This window comes from Neopsephotus bourkii, unplaced genomic scaffold, assembly GCF_033783945.1.
Source record: "Neopsephotus bourkii isolate Nb327-2 ecotype Australia unplaced genomic scaffold, CSIRO-AGI_Nbou_v1 NB_1760, whole genome shotgun sequence".
NCBI lineage: Eukaryota > Metazoa > Chordata > Aves > Psittaciformes > Psittacidae > Neopsephotus > Neopsephotus bourkii.
This window is the reverse complement of record NW_026902234.1, coordinates 6215891-6233304: the sequence shown is the minus strand read 5'-3', so window position 1 is coordinate 6233304 and position 17414 is coordinate 6215891. Positions and strand designations below refer to the sequence as shown.

At 41.5% G+C, this 17414-nt stretch overlaps 1 protein-coding gene across 1 annotated transcript in view; it reads right to left on the bottom strand.

Moving 5' to 3' along the window:
- LOC133225493 (opsin-3-like) overlaps positions 1–3923 on the bottom strand; it is a 79478-nt gene extending 75555 nt beyond the window's left edge. The window contains exon 1 of the mRNA XM_061377941.1: positions 3170–3923. Within this exon, the coding sequence (XP_061233925.1) occupies positions 3170–3506 (337 nt within the window). The 5' untranslated portion in view covers positions 3507–3923. The remainder of the gene's footprint in view (positions 1–3169) is intronic.
- Positions 3924–17414: the final 13491 nt, after the last annotated feature.

Sequence of the window (17414 nt, the reverse complement as noted above, 5' to 3'; positions counted from 1 at the left end):
AGATGCCATTTGTTTATTCTTTTAGCAACAATACCAGCAGTCTCAATAAAAAGCTCACAATTTTCTCATGTCACTTTCCAATAGCCTTAAAAACATTAACCATTCCCTTTGATGGCTCCTTGTTCAGTCTGTGGTGCTTACAGCACGCATGATGGTAACCCAAGCATATTGTTTTCAGGTGCTATAAAGACCCGGAAAAACCATCACCACACTGCACACTGACCATAGCTCTTTTTCAGCACACTCTAGAGTAAAAAAAAGTACTAAACTCCAAACCCCCTGATGCATAATGGTATTTATCAGCAGATAGAATCTGTCCACAGAGACACATAAATGTCAGGCAACCTGCTACTATTATTTGCTTTTATTTATTTTCCAGTGAACATTTTTTAACTCTGCATGCAAATTTCCTCAGTATGCCCTTTATATACACTAATGGAACAAAAAATGTCGTGAGTGCTGCAAGATTTTGAGGAAAGAATTGTGAGAGAGTTCCTCTAACACTGTCATGAAAGGTTTCCACATGCACAGTTCAATAACTACCTGCTTTTAGGCTGCCTCAGCCACCCAGACACTCTGCTGACAGCATCAACACCACTCAGAGCCGCTGAGGTCACCTTTGGCATTCTGGGGTTTCTGGTTTTGTTTGCTTGCTTGTTCCTTGATGATCTAACCAATTTTAAGAATTATAGCAGAAACTCTCACATTAACACTGGTATCACAACAGCACACAAATCCGCACTCCTGCCATCCATCTGATTTACACAGAAGATCTAACTTCAGAATTATTCCATAAGGAAGTCACCCCATGAGAATTGTACCCATTTACTGTTTTAATTCCAGTTACCCAGGTGGTAATACACAGATATCCTGACATAAGCCAGCAGGCTCAAAGGGCACCTTCAACATGCTTTTATTTCTAATCCCTTCAGCATGTACATTTTTCCCCCTTCCCTTGAAATGTTATTCTCCCATCCCACACCTAAATAATAAAAAAGAAGGCTAAATCAAAGGATGGAGAAAAACCAGTCCTAACCCCTTTCTCCTCAAGAAGACTAATCATTGAAATATTGGAATTCATAAAATTCGCAAAAATGGAAATGAAATGTGCAAGGAGAAAACATCTCATCCTGCTCTACACAGACGAAGCCACAGAATCACAGAACCACAGCTTGGTTTGGGTTAGAATGGACCTTAAAGATCATCCAGTTCCAACCCCCCTGCCATGGGCAGGGACACCTTCCACTAGACCAGGTTGCTCCAAGCCCCATCCAACCTGGCCTTGAACACTGCCGAGGATGGGACAGCCACAACTTCCTTCCAAAAGCGGCCTGTCAGAACAAGGCAAGGTATTGTTGATAACGGATTCTACTTTTGGAAGGCCAAAGGCAGTGCTTTTACTGCTGGCTCCTGACAGCCCACTTTGGGCTAAGCAGCAGATTCCCAGGGGAAGCTGCCAGGCTGCCATCAGTGGAGCACACATTTGAGGAAGGGAAGGGGACCAGGGAGCACATCATTGGAAATAACAAGAGCTTATAATTCAGGTAGAAAATGTGGGTTTGGATCTGCAGTCTGACTCTACATCCAGGGCTGCGGGAGCACTTCTCAGTCCAAAGTGCCAGCACAAGACATACTGCAGCTCCAGGGTGGGAGAAGAGCCAGGGATACACTGGGTCCAGTCCTGGTGCCTGAGGCACCAGAGAAAGGACATACAGCAAGAGGGAGCTATGCCAGGTCCCGCAGTCTGGGTGAGATAAGGATCACGTCTAGATGTGCACCCACAGGTCACTTTACATTTTAGTGGACTTCTTTATTTGAACATAGGAATAAGCTCAGGCACTGCTTGGTAATGTAAATATTAAACCAACTGGGCACCTCGGATGGATGATGGCTGCCCTCTGACTGTGCTTTTTATCTTGATTTAATAACTAAAACAGTTTTCAGTTAAAACACTTGAAGCTAGCAGCGCAAAAGTGGGTTACAGGAAAAGTTTTGTCTGGACAGGAGAGGAACACTGACCACTGCTTTATGCTTTGATGCACACTATTTCCAACAAATCAAAGTACGATTTAATTTGCTATTGAACCTGCAAGAACGTAATTTTAAAATAAAGATTTTGCTTCAGGGGAGAACAGAAAGCATCTAATGATGAAAGCTGTCATTATCTGGGACATGAGGGAATTTATATTATAGATTGATAGATAATTACAAATCGTGAATGGATTACTTTCAGGAGGCTTTGTTAACAACAGAACTGAAGGGCCTCTAGTTCAGTGTTGGCAGAGATTTTCCTGAAAAAGAGGGAAGTATTATGTACATTCATATACTCAAACTCCTTCCAGTGGATTGTCTCTTTCTAAATGCCATTTTTAGACCTTACAAACAAATAATGTTTAAAAATTTATATATTAGGAAATATTTATCAGATCTGTTCTACTCTTTCATAAAGTCTGTTGTTAAAATATGCTAAAAAAACGCCCAGCAGAAAAGAACTTGGGGGTACTGATTGTCGGCCAGCTGAACATGATGCAGCTTGTGCACAGGCAGCCAAGAAGGCCAACAGCATCCTGGCCTGTACCAGCAAAAGTGTGGCCAGCAGGGCCAGGGCTGTACTGAGCACCGGTGTACTCAGCACCGGTGAGGTCAGACCTCAAATCCTGTGCTCATTTCTGAGTTCCTCGGTACAAGAAAGAGACCGAGGTCCTGAAGCAGATCCAGAGAAGGGCAACAAAGCTGGTGGAAGGGTCTGGAGCACAAGTGTGATGAGGAAGGGCTGAGGGAACTGGGGTTGTTTAGTCTGGAGAAGAGAAGGCTCAAGGGAGACCATACCGCTATCTACACCTATCTGAAAGGAGGCTGCAGTGAGGTGGGGGATCAGTCTCTTACCCAAAGTAATAAGTGACAAATATATTCAAAAAACGTGTAGATGATGCCCTTATGACATGGTTTAGTGGTGGATTTTCCAGTCCTGAGGTAATGGTTGGACTTGATGATCTTAAAGATCTTTTCCAGCCTAGTCATTCTATGATCCTATGCATTTCACTTGTGATTGACCATAACAAAACAATCAAGACATCCTTCCGTTTACCACAGAGAAGCAGCAAGTGCACTGATCACATTGCTTCATGTAACAGCGTTAAAAATAAAAGAATTATCACTGAACTCTTACCAAAGCAGGAGTTGACAAAGCCATACCATCTACAACCATGCTCCCCTCCAATCCATTTGCCATGTATGTTAGATGCAAAACTAAGGGTAGTGCCAGAGATGCACACTAACATGTCACTGATACTGATGTTCATCAGAAGCATGTTGACTGGGTTACGGAGGGTTTTAAACTTGCAGAAGAGGATGAGGACAATCAAGTTATTGAAGAAACCAAAAACAAAGATGAACCCAAGAAAAACAGCTACTACTATGTGCCCACTTCGTGCAAGGCCAGCCCTTGGCTCAACAGGATCTGTAGATGCACCAAAGCTCAGGTTGTATGTCCAAGTGTGGTTCATTTTGGACTTAGACACAGATCAGTAGGGGCAGAGACACCACTGTGCTGAAATCCTCCAGCAGTTTCCCAGAAGCATTGCTCCACCACAGGTCAAATCATCTCAGAATCTTGCAAACTTCACTCAGCTGAGATACATCTTATCTGGTTAGGCAAGTGTGAAATAACAGTACTGCAGCACAGGAGTGTTTTCCTGCACTGTGCCTTTCCAGCGGTCAGCTCTGCAGCTAACTCCAGGGCAGCACAACCAAGAAAAGAATCACCTCCAGTTCATCTCTGCTATTGTTCATGTTGATCTTTTCTGAAGCTCAGAGTGGAAGGTGTATTAAAAAGGTGTTTCAGCATGTCCTCCTTCAGAGGAAATGGACAGCCCTTCCATCAATGGGCAGCTACCGCTGTTTCCTCTGACAGTGGGTGCCTTTCTGAAAATACAGAAGGAAACAAAAGGTAAAAATCAATTCTTTCCATATGAACATCAAAAGTAGGTACAAAATTTACTAACAGTTTCTCCCTTTTTAACCTGTAAGAGAGGCTTCTAGTCTTTTCATTTTTTTCTGTTATTCAACAGAATAATTCTGTTATTCAACAGAAAAATCAGCTTGTTCACATTTTATTTATTGTTCTAAACAGTTTTTCCTTAGCTCAGTTCAGCCTGGAGAAGCTTACTTGTACCTTCCTAGCAAAGTTCCTCAGGTGAGAAAATGCGTGGTAAGACATATCTTTTGCAGTAGCTTCCAAGAGGAAGAACTGTATCTTCCTCCACATTAAGCCAATCCACACCAAGCAAAGCTTCAGTCTTGGCTAGACCTTAATTAAAATGAAAAGAATTTCAGGATAAGGAGAAAGTATTTTTTAATCTAGAAAGAATAATTTCAAGCATGGTCCCTGAAGCTCTCATGTGCTTACAAACATTGGCAGAGGTGTGATATCAATTCCACTTCTCCCACATTTACCAGGACAGATGTTCTCCTTCATTGTTTATAAAGTAGGCAAACACCCAAAGGCTCACATCTCTCCTCTACCACAGACATGAATTTGTATACCTGCTTGCAGTGAATACACTGTGTATTGTGTGAAGCAAAAGCAGAGTGTTTAATGTAGATGTATAACTGCTTAGCCAGCCTTCTACATGGTTGCAGGCAAATTTTTCACAGAAATTTCCATTAAAATGGAGATGGACATACATATGTAGGGAATTCATCTCCCATAGCCCGCTGAGCTAATAGGAAAACTTCTCTTCCACATGTCATGGCTTCGAAAATGATTACAACATTTTAACATGCAAGCATCTTCTATATTACGCCTAACCACTGCTTTTTTGGAAATAGTCTTCTAGAAAAAGATGTATTCAACCAAATGGAAACATCAGGGTTCAAAGTTTATTAAAGATGCAGAGTTTGTTTGGGTTTTTCTTCTATCATACCTTTCTGTCACTGAACATTTATAGCAAGTATTTCTTCTTACTGCTTCCCTGCTTTCATGGACTCACTGTGCTAAATATGTCTCATTACTGCAGCGATTTTGAACTCCAGTGTATACAGTCTGTCTTTACTGTCTCTTCTGGTGAATAAACCACGTACACTTTGCAGATCTTCTCCTGTTAGGTCATCAACAATCTGAAATACTGATGCTTTCTGCTTTTTTGCCCCCGTTCAGGAGGTACGTGGTAATTTAGATTGCTAATGGTCTCAGGTAGTATTTATAAGAGACAGAACATATGAAATCCTCTTTCTACATTTTTTTAAAAAGAAAAAACAAAACAAAACAAAAACCCAGAACAAAATAAAACCAGAAACCCCTGACCAATTCTGGTACAGGTTATAGAAGGAAACTAAATGGGACTGCCAGTATACCTTTAAATATACACATAATTCTGTTTAAAAGAACTGAGTTAACATTTAGTGGGGGAAAAAGCCCCACAAACCAAATCACAACTGATCAAAAAATACAATGTTGAGTATTCCTCAGTCACTAATTGTGTGACTGAAAAGGCAAATAGCTGCAAGTTTTTGGTAGGAAAAAAGCATGGCGGTGTTTTGCTGAAGGAGAGCAGAAGGAAGAATTCACAGCAAAACAAGACATACATTGAAGTAAAGTCAATAAGTAACCACTTGTAGATCCTTTCTGTAATAATTCTGCTTACACCCCAGCTTCTACTAAATTAATCTATTCTTCCTCCATCACTTTGAAGATAGTTTTGTCTCATCTGTTTGCACATGACTGCTTATTGAGGAATGCAACTAAGGACTATTTTCTCCTCCCTCCTGCAAAACAAGCTGCAGAATCTGGCTTCAAAATCTAGAGATTTGAGTCTAATTTACATGCAAATTAATTTCAGTGAGACAATTTTTATTTTTTCCAAGCTGAACTGGTTACACCTGGATAATCAGTAACAAAGATAACATTATACCATCATTGGTGATTTGATGTGGGAATTAACTTTGCCAGAATAATCACAGCTAAGGATCTGAATAATATTATCACGAAAGCATCACAACCTTGGTGTTAGACAAAGCCAAAGATTATAATCCCCTTGGCAAATATGACTAACTTCATACATGTATCTCTATTCAGCTGAAAATATAAATAGTAAAATGTAGATCTTCTATACACAGTCTCATGAATCCTGCATTCTTCAAAACATATCAAGAGTTCATATTTATAGTGCTTATAAAGTACATTTACTCCCTGGATGGCATTCAGCTGGCTGAAATTTAGGAGGCTGACACAAGGTGTGCAGGCACAGCCCAGTGCCCAGGTCATTTCTCCACTAACTGCAACCCATCTGGCTTCAACAGGACCAGTTCTGCCTTGATGCACTGCAGAAAGATACCTCAACACCAAGGCAAGAGGAGCAGGCCCTGGATTCAGTGTAGGATACATTTAAAACATTAGTACGCACACTGAGAAGGTCAAGCCATGTGGCCTCCTGAAATCAAAAGATGACAAAAAAGGCACATGTACATGTGCTGTGGAAAGTTTAGGGTGAACTTAACAGACAGGGGTCTGCAGAGAAAAATGGCTGATGATAAGTCATTAGTAGACCAGGTATAAAGTGTTACATTTTTTACACCTTCGGATGAAGTACAAGTTAAATTGAGATTTCAACAAATCCTGCAAGGAATGGGTCTAATTCTTACCTGATGTTAGTATGTAATTGAATAACACACATGAGTAACACTGAATAAGACCTTTGCCCCAAGGTTCACTTGACTTTTTTTTTCCTACAGATAGCTTGGTTTAAGAGAGGTTACTTTGCAATTCTGACAACTGCACTCGCCAGGTCTCCATGATCTAGCAGGACATCCTGAACCCTCCTAATTTCTAGCAAACTCAGGAGCCTGCAGCACTCAACTCTGCCTAATTCTGCCAATTCTGCTTCTCAAAAAATGTTGAAAAGAATCCAATAAAATCTACAATTTGATTCAAAACAAATAAATAAGCATCCAGTTTGCCTTCCTGAATTTGTCTGAGTTGACATGGAACGGAAAACATACCCAAAGTGATACAAAACATATGGCCAGGTGAAACAGGCCAAAAGTTCATTTAACATCACCAGCTATTAAATGCTTCATCTGTTAACCAGTTCTGACAGTAGTAAAGACACAGCAAAACAGACACCCATCACTGCTTGCACTTTTCTTTGGAGTAGTCTGCTGGAAAAAAAGGTTTTGAAAGATTTTACATCAGCTTCTGGGAAAGCAGGCATTACACACTGAGAGTGTAAGGCTTCTTTTTGGACTTGCCACCACGCATTACTCTGAGCAGCATCCTACACCAATGAAGCTGCTTTTTCTTTCTCGCTTTGCTCCAAAATAAGTACTAATTTATTGAACATGTTAGCTTTAAGGGTCAATGATTGTTTTGGCTTTTCTTTTTCTTAACTAAACTAATTTATTACTTCTAACTGGAAATTCTTTACCATCTTCCCTTGCAAAGCTGTGCAACATGCCAGAAATTAAGCTTAATTCACTTTACATAGTAAACAGCTGATGAAATTGTATAAAAATAAAACCAAATGTTAAAATCATATTGCTAAAAAACATGACTCTCTTACATTGTATTTACATTACTTTACATTTACATATTTACTTGTATTCTCTTCTGATACGGATGATCAATAAAACCCCCTTATATTTACAAATACACGCAGCCTTAATCAGTTGTTCAGTTCGTATCAAAATCCATTAAAAGCAGCCATTTCCCTTCATTTATGAACCTAGCTTTCTACTGAAAAATCTAAGGTAAGAAAACAAACAAACATAAACCACAAGACCAACAGAGTATTTCAAAGACAATTTGGGATTAAATTCTGTGAAGGAAGAATCAAATTTTTTGACCTGATGCCAGAATTACAGCAGGAACACCATTTAAGTTTTTATACACTAAACCTTGTTTTCCGAATAAGAAACTGAACTATTTTTAATAGGAAGCCTCCAAAACAGGAGGTACCACCTGACAGAATTCCTTCAAACACAGCTGAAAGTTGTGGGATTGCATGATACTTCACAACACTGATGACAGAATTCCCATCTGTTCTTAGCTCTTTTCCATGCCCTAAGTCCCACATGGCAGGATGTCAAGAGACCTAGAGGTAGGTCTTTAGAAATAACACAAAAGACCAAGAGCAGGCTCTGTGGTCCAGATGTTTAAGTATCTCCCAGCTCCCAAACCCCATTACCTGTGGGAGAACCACTTGCATGCAGATCTACAGATTTACTTTCAGGGGTTCACATTCATGAAACAGACAGGAAAATGAGAACAACGTAAGTGCAGAACAGAGTAACAGAATGGTTTGGATTCGAAGGGACCTTAAAGATAGTCTAGGTCCCTGCCACAGGCATGGATATGTGATGAAGTTCACCACATTTGAAAGCCACACAGTTTACTCAAGCAAATTCCAAGTGTGGGAAAAGGGCATGAGACACCCCTTAACTGTTGCTATTGAAATAAAAGCTACTTTCATGGAGTACTTTAAGGTTAAGGCAATACCTCCTATGTGTGAAGAGGGACTTTTTCATGGAAACTTCCACGTTCACAGTAACTGAGCCAGTCCCACTCGGGATGGCTGCATCAGAGGCATCACAGAGCACTTCCTAACGCCCCAGCTCCCCACAGGCTTTTAAACCTTGCATCAAGCCAAAGCCTTTTCAGCCAATCTGTTTATGATTTCTCATTCACAAACTTTTCCACACTCATCGGGGGGTGAGTAGCACAGAAGTTCTTGTGCAAGAAGAACCTACCTGCGTCTATCACCCTGGGCACCCCAAGGTTAAAAAGCCACCTCAAAAGTCTCCTGCAAAGTCGTCCTGAGCGGCGGGGAGCAGAACCCCGGCTTCTGCTGCAATCCCCGCTGCAGCCCGGCCGCCCCCCTCCCACGGATCCCCCTCCGCGCCCGCGGAGCCGCGGTTCCCGGGCTGCCTGCCGGCAGGGCACTTACTTTCCGCGGGGTGGATGCGGTGGTCTCGCCCTGCCCGCACGCTTCCTCCTCCTTCGCCCCTCGCAGGCGGGCTGAGAAAACATCCAAGTTCAGGATGGCGGGGAGAATAAATAGAGTTTGGGGGGGGGTTTCTAAATGAATCAAATTAAACGAAGAACGCCGGGGCACACCTGGCACCGCTCCCGTCCGCTCCGCACCGCGCTCCGCACCGCGCTCCGCCCGCGCCGGGGCGGTGCTGCAGCCAGCACCGCCCCCTGCCAGGGGTAAGGGTCTCTGGAGGAGGGAAGGAATGAGTTGTAGTACGCAGGATGCTCGGTTCCCCGCGTTGTGAGAGCCCTCTGGCTGGCCCCTCCCTGCCGCAGGGGTGCTCTCCTCCTGCGCGCCCCCCAGGGTCTGCAGGGCATCGCTGGTCGTGACGCATGTGTGCACAGAAAGGTTGGGCTATGCCCTCTCCTTCGCACTCCGAGCACTACCAAAGACTTTTCTTTTTGTTCAGCATCAGGTCAGGAACTCAGTTTAAAAATGTGTCAAAACCGTAACAGAGATGTCTTGTGCGTAATTTACTGGTCATCTGTCTTGTCTGTGTTTTCTATGGACATCTTTGCGCTTTAAGCATTTACAGATTGAACAAGCTCTATGGTTGCTGTGTGCTGAAATCTGCCTTTTCAGAATTAGGTGTATCACAGAAGCAGCTTATGGCTTGAAGGCTAGGTAGTACTATGTCATTCTGTTACTACTGCGACTACTCGTCCAGACTTTTTACTGTTCCCGTCTTTCTACAGGAGAAAAAAAAATCACTGGAGAATGAATTATAGAATTTAATAATTAAAAATTAATAATTTTCTGGGATGTACCTTGCTCTGTTGAATATGTCTTAGCTCTGGTTCTTGCTGAACCTCTAAAAAAGACTCTTAAATTTATAGTTAACAGTTAAAGTTTGCAAAGGGGTCATCATGTTATATGACTGTATCTGCCCTTTGACTACCACAGCAAGACCAACGCGACCAATCAGTGAGCCAGTGCTTTCAGCTGGTGTCTTCTTTCTGGGGGATGATTTTGCTTAGGCTTCTGCAAGGCTTTGAAATGCCTGCATGAACTTCTTTCTCATTTTTGTACTTCATCTCAACTTCTAAATCACACTCAGCACAAAGTTAGAAGCGCCCTCAGAAGGCACGTGTCTTCAGGTAACACAGACACCTGTGCTTCATTTCACTGTTGTAATGGGGAAATGTGTAGGAGGAATGTCTTTCTTTGCTGCACTAAAGGGGAAACCGAGGCAGGAGAAGGAACTTTTTGTTCAAAAAGGCAGAGTGGGAACTATGGAGGAAGCTCGGATTGCTGTTTGGGCTTCATCCAACTTCCCTTACTTTTATGCTGGGGGAGAGCCTGAATGCACTGGCATTGCTGCCACTGGTCCCAGGAAGACAGATGTTCAGTACACTTGCTGATTAAAGAAAAAAGACAGCAAAGAAAAAAAATCAAAGGTCTACAGAAGACAGGTCAGGCACTCTGCGTAGCTGCAGTTGGCTGACAGAGCCTTTCCCCAGCTGAACTCCCTTGGGGATATTCTCCCTCCTGCCTCATTGCCAGGGCATATCCTATATTACAGGCATTTTGCTCTCCGCACTGTCAACTCCATCACTCCCAGTGCTCCCACTGGAAATCAGATGGGCTACAGCCTCACCCAGAGGCTTCTGTTTCCCTTATTCCTGCCTGCAACAAAGGTGGCTCAGAGACAAGCAGGATTTGGGGCTGTTACTTTGCAGTATGTCAAATAATAAAGGCTCAAAAATCATACCAGAGTCCCTTCGACAAAAAGGACTTTTTAAACAAAGGCTTGGTTATTTGAGCCCTCTGCTTGCACTGCCCTTAGGGAGAGAGGTGTGTGCCTGTGTGCGAATGCAAGTGACAATGACAAAGAGAGAGGAATATTTGTGATGCTCACTGTTCCATATTTAGCTCCAAGCACATCTGTTCATCATGTACCCAGGATTAATGCTATCCCTAAACAGCCTCCCTAACAGTCTCTGCTACAGCCATGTCTTCAAAGTGAGACTACAGTGCAGCAGTTCTCCTCATCAACTACATCTGTTTCCCAAATTCATGTCGGTCCCTCTTGCACATCAAGGAATCTTGTGTCCACCTTATCAAAGTCCTAGGGGCTGCAGGAGGCCAAGGCACAGACCCAGAGCTCTTCACCCTTGCACTGCTTGAGGATCTGATTTTTCTTTGAGGAAAGATTTTGTCTAACATGGTCTCCAGCTCAGCCAAAATCTGGTCTCTCCCTACTTATAAGACCTGGCAGCAGAAACGTTAATGGAAAATACTGTGCAATTTGTTGTTCCAAGCTAGCAATGCACACAAATGTCAGATGCTCCACAGGTAGAAGGTAGGTCACTGACCTGTTTCATATTTCTGAATGTTCTTGCCAAAGTGCTACATCTTATTTTTCTTAGCAGTTACCACTTAGCAGTTCCTTTGAATCAAAGATGGGTTTTTTTTACAGCAGTTACATTTCATACTGGATGTGAGACACATACTTCCTTTATCCAACGTTTTCAGCAGGAGAGAGGAAGCTGTGGAGCCCACCAAGATCAGAATTGGATGTACAGAAGAAGAATGGACAAGGGTGGATAAAAGGATCAGAGAAGGATGACATTGTATGTCTTAAAAAATTGGCATGAGCCTTAAATTTGTTTAGCAGATTACCTGGTAGGTGGAAGGCTATGTCTGTATTACAGAGGGAAATTGTTCTACCCTGTGGACACTTGCTCTCATTCCTGTCATTCTAGCTGTTTTGCATAACAGCTTTTTATAAGTGACACTGACTTGGCCATCAGCTGTCTGGGCCTGGCTGGTTCTGTGCAAGCCCTGAAATATTTGCTGCCATGGTTTCACTGCTGACCTGCACTAACATGCTTAAAGCCAAGTCCATTATTTCTCAACACTGGTCAGGTACGTTTTATAGCAGACACTGCCACTCCAATTTCTCTAGGTTTTCTCACGTGTATAGGATTCTCTGGGTTTGTCTGAGCTACAGAGCCACACAGACCTTCCGTGCTGTCAGGTCCAAGAGTATATCTTGTTCAAGTCCCAGGTCCACTTGAGGGTGAGACTCAGCCCACAGATCTTTTAACTTCTCCCGTACCTTGGTTTAAGAGAACTGAGCATATAAATTAGCTGCTTATCCTGAATTACCCCATTCACGTCTCTGAGCTAGACAGCAGGGAGCCTCAAGGCAAGCTATGATCAGCTAAAACACAGGCTGATGCATGTCAACACCACGACTGAGTAGTACCTGTGTAATAGAGATGGTGGGCAAAAGAGCACAGGGGGTTGGTTTGGGATCTGTCGCTAAGAATTTACCAGCTGCTGTTACTGCTTGTTGTTCTGGGTGATATAAAGGGTCACGTCCATGAGCAGGACTTAAAAATTGGAGTAGAGGTACAATTTTTTTCCTTTATGTTCTTACTGATGAGCACCACATTTTTATCATTATTTCCTTAGTAAAGGGAAAGAGAGGCTTATTGATGGGTTTGGGTTTTGTGGTGTTTTTTTTTTCTTACCTAAATCTTTAGAATAATTTGTGTTCTGTAAGAGTAAAAGGAATAATTTATAAAAGCTTTCTCTTATTTAAAGATGTTTCAAACTTATTTAAAGGTAAATAAATAAAAACCCCGTTAGAACCAATCCATGAAAAGTATAAAAAAAGAACTTCAAAGTTACTGGGTTTACATACTGTGCCTTTTTCTAAAAGGGTGCCTAAAAAAAAAAAGTCCAGTAATGTAAGTAAATCTGAAAGACTCAGAGCTAAATGAAGTCAAAGTAACTATAGGTTTTAAAATAGAATAACACGCAACAAATCCAACAGTGGATATACTCATTTGATTTATGCACACGTAAAAAAAGACCCATTTTGTGTCATTCTGAGAACTTCATCAATATTCAAAGAATCTGGCTAGAGACTCAAAATTATTAGCTAGGGAATTTTTGTGTCTATGAAGTCAGGAGCAGAATCTTTTTTTCTAGAGTGCTGCCCTATTTTTTACTCTTTCTTAGCAATTGGTCGTGGAGGAGTAGTTTTTCCATCAACATACTCTGTTTTCCGGAGGATGAAAATGATTTCCATCCATTTTAAAGCAAAGCACAGTCTGTCAAAACAGAGTAACAAGCTTTCCCATGCAACACAAACTGAACTTTTCAAGAGCAGGCATCTCAGGGAATTTAAGAATATTTTCAACTCCACAATTGTAATTATTCTGATAACTTCCAATACACGTACTTAGCACTTCAGCCTACCCTTATGAAAAAGACAACCATCTTTCTCCCTTGCTTATAAGTCCCTAGAGCAAAATGCTTCTCTGCAAGAAAAATGTTATGTCCTAGTTGGAGACAGATTCCATTCTTGTCAAAAGTATAGGTGGAAGATGGATAATGCGTCTCTCATATGTCCTTCTCTTGCTTTAGCTCAACTTTTATTTTCCCTAGGGTCTCACCCAAACTTCCATTTTCTTAGTCTTCCTGTGTAACCTTCAGGTAAAATCTCAAATCTTCTGAGCCTGTCATGATGGAGTGGGACTAAAATATGGCTTTCAATTTTCAGGGTAAAGTATCAATTAAGCTTAATTAAAAATACATCTTTTGAGGGTTTGTTGTTTGGTTTTTTTCTCTGAAAGTTTAGTGGTAGAAAAATACAGGTAGTGCAAATGGGAGAGGAAGATGGTTTCATTCTCTCCAGAAAACTGTATCAGATGATATCCCACAGAAATATTAAGTCCATGACATTTTTCACCACTTAGAAAAACCAATACTGCCCATACTTCTGAATTACTTGCTTGCGAACCTGTAGTAGGTGATGGCTCTCTGCAGCTGCTTGATACAGACATGGTAAGCAGCAAAACAGGTGTTCTCTTTATTTTAGTGAAACCAAAAGCCAACGCTAAGCATGCATTTTGTTCTATGAGAAATTTCTTCAATTCCAGAATTAGGAATCTATAGTCTCCCACAATTTCATTAAATACCTACAAGAACTAACATTGGCTTCTACTAACATCCTTCATGAACCATACATTGATGCATCAAGTTCATCTTTTGACGTGAATCGCCCGTCAATGTTTGCCCATACACTTTGCATCTGCCATTGAGATGTATCCAAGGCATGATTTGTTCTTAAATCACAGAAGAAAATGAATATTTGGATAACCATGTTTCAGGGATTTTGAAGTGTTACACGTTTAGAGGCATGTTTTAACCAGGAATTATTTGTGAAATATATATTTGCTGTCTATTTCTTATTTTGGATCTAATTGTAGGATAAGATTTTGCAGCAGATGTAATACATGCTGCCAGTGAGAGCAGCCATGTTATACAAGAGCAAGGTTTCTTACAAAATTCAGTACATTTTTTAGCAAGATGACATCTGTTTTTTCTTGGCATTAGTGATTACAAATCCACAAGGGAACACTCTGAAGGCTTTATGACAATCCTGGCCAAAAATGTGACTGAATGAGGAGATCAGTATTCACATTCTGCAAAAGCCAATTTCCCAAATACTTGTTATGTCCCATAGGTAGTATTGCCACATTCTGAAAACATGGACAACTCAGTCAAATGGCTGCTGAGCATGTGTCGTAACTTCAACAGCATCCAGCAAATCCATAGTAGAACTGGCTGACTGATAGAAAACCAGGCATCTGACTACCCCTGTGCTAAATACCAGGTGAAGAGTTTTGTGACAAACACAATGACCAAGATGAAAGTAGAGTAAGGGCCACTGAGATGTTTAACTACACAGAAGTTCGTTTTAGGGGAGTATGTGTGAAAATTGCAAATACCTACCATTTTCTTTCTTTCCTTCTCAATGAATCAGTGGGAGGCTGGGGCACATTTTCCTTGCACTGGGATCTGCTGGGCAGAATTGCTCTCACATTTCAGAATGTGTCCTCAGACATGAGTTTCTCTCCTAACCAGAGAATGATCCAGATTGCAAGCATTAACTCAAGCACCTGGGTTTGTGACTCAGAGGTTTCTGAAAGTCAGCTCTGCTTCTGTTGCTTTCTCGTGTCCCACCTGTGATGGAAATCAATATCTTCCATCAGTCTGTGGATTATAGAAACCAAGAGAACAGGACTATGCAGAGGGAATGTATTACTACTACTCAAACTGCTACAGCTTCTGTGATTCATTTCAGTGACATGACTTCAGTGCAGCAGAGCGTTAAAATATTAACATCTTTGGGCTTTGAGGGTCAAAGAGAAGAGACTTCTCAGGGGCTTGGCTTAGAATCTGAGTTGTCTCCTCTTTGCTATTACCCTAGAAACTGAGCTGTGCTCAGAGAGGTAAATAGAATCAGGCTCCAGGGCTCAAAGGAAGAACAGCTTCTCAGTCAGGTTTCTGCCAGGAACCTGGAAGCATAGTACAGACCCTGGGAATAGGTCTTTCCTTGGGCACAGCTGCTCCCACGTGCTGAGAGGAAACGTGTCTCTGACAGATTTAGCAATGGAAAAGTTAAGCTTTAGCCTTGATGATTAAGATTAGGCTGAATTTGGTAAAAGTATGGACAAGACAAACATATCTGGAAATACACTGCCACGGTCATACAGCTTTCCTTGGTGGCTTGAATCAGAGCTTGCTGTGCCATGTGGGGCTGGGCTGCTGGTGGGTTGGTCTGTATCTGTAGCAAAGTAGCCATGCCCTGAACATTCTTCTTGCAAAAATTATCATGACAACTGAGGTCTAAATTCTCTTGAGACTGATGTCCCTTAAGCATTATGCATCCGAAGATGCTCAGGGACAAAGCATGTACTGGTTAATATTTTGCTGAGATACTGTGGATGATGCTGGTGACTGAAATCCTCCGTACACTCACATCTGTAGAGTTCTCTCTCCTCTGTGAATTACACTTATATGGTCATAAGAGCTGAGTATGTCTCTTTTTGGCAGTCACCTGACATTTTTGCCTGGTAATGTAGAACCTAAGGATGTATAATGGAGCGTGTAAAATCTGTGTAGAGTAGTTTTGGGATTATAGGGGAAAAGCAAAGGTTTCATGTTCTGGTCCTTATTAATGAATTATGTTGTGTCCTTTTTTAAGCACAAATGAAAGATAAAAGACGTTAGGTTTATGAACAAGGTTGTTAATGTACCAGATTTCACTCATTAGATCTGTTACACTATTTTCCAGCTTACACAACTGTCATTAGAAAAATCTATGAAGTGGAATGATTACAAAAATGCCATCTTTTAAACCATCTCTGCTTCTAATTGCAAAACAAAAAATAATTATACTTCAGTGCTATAATGGAATTTACTTTTGTGCATGGTTTGTTTTTTTTTCTGGGTTGGAAATACAATAGAGGACCTTCCTGAAGCCGGGGCGGGGAGAGAGAAGAGGAAATTGTACCACTCAGTGCAATCTGGAAATTTAGCTGCAAATCCTGAAGCATTGCTTTAATTTAGTAACCTTGTTAGGACCAAGTTAATATTGCAAGGTAATACGGCTCTTTCTTCTCCTTACTAGACTTCCAATTTCACATCTGATTTGAAGTAACAGTGAGAGCAAGTATAAGATATCTCTCATTCTGTTTGGACCACTTGTTTACAGAAGAGTGATGAAGATGGTATTAAGCACAAAAGGGATCACGGTATGTCTGTTTGTATTGTTTGGCAACAGCTATTGAAATACCGTTATCAGGTGATTTGTAGCTATTTTACTGAACACTCTGATGTTTTGGTTTGGTATCTTTTTTTTTTTAACCATTCCCTGAAGAAAAAAAATGAAGGAATTTCCCCCCAAGGCAGATTGGCACTGGTTCCTGGGGTGTTTTTTGCCTTACTTTGAGTGTCAAACAGGACCACTTGTCAGGGCTCCTCTGGTCCCTGCTGGCTGGGTTACTGCCTACTGCTCATGCGTCACGAAAGTGGCCCCTCATGTCCTGCAACTGGGGGGAGAAGGCTTTTTTTCCCCCAGGTAGGACCTGTGAGTGTCCCCAGGGTTTTTTTGCCTTCCTATGCAGCTGAACACAGGAAGCCAATCAGCAGTAATTTTCCCATGCCTAATGCATAAAACCCAACTACCAACAAGCTAAACCTCAAATACAGGCATACACATGCAGGAATAATCCTCAGCCCAATAAGTAATGATCCTGGCAAAGCATTGGCATGAGTTTTTCTGATAGAGTGAGTCCCTGGACACTATTAGAATGTAAAGGAGAATTGAGAAATATTTATGTGCTGGGCAGATGCTGACTGCTGCTGGGTGTACAACTGGCAATTACATTTTAACAAGAGAATAAGGCAATTAATGTTTTTCCTATTCATTACTGTGCAAAACGATAACAAATATTTGGATGGTAGTGCTTAACCACCAGCTGGATTTATGGATTATTGTGTTTTGAAAACAGATATTTTTGCTATAGCATGCTGCAGATGTCTGTAAGTGAGACATGTCATCTGTGTACAAGTAGGAAAGGT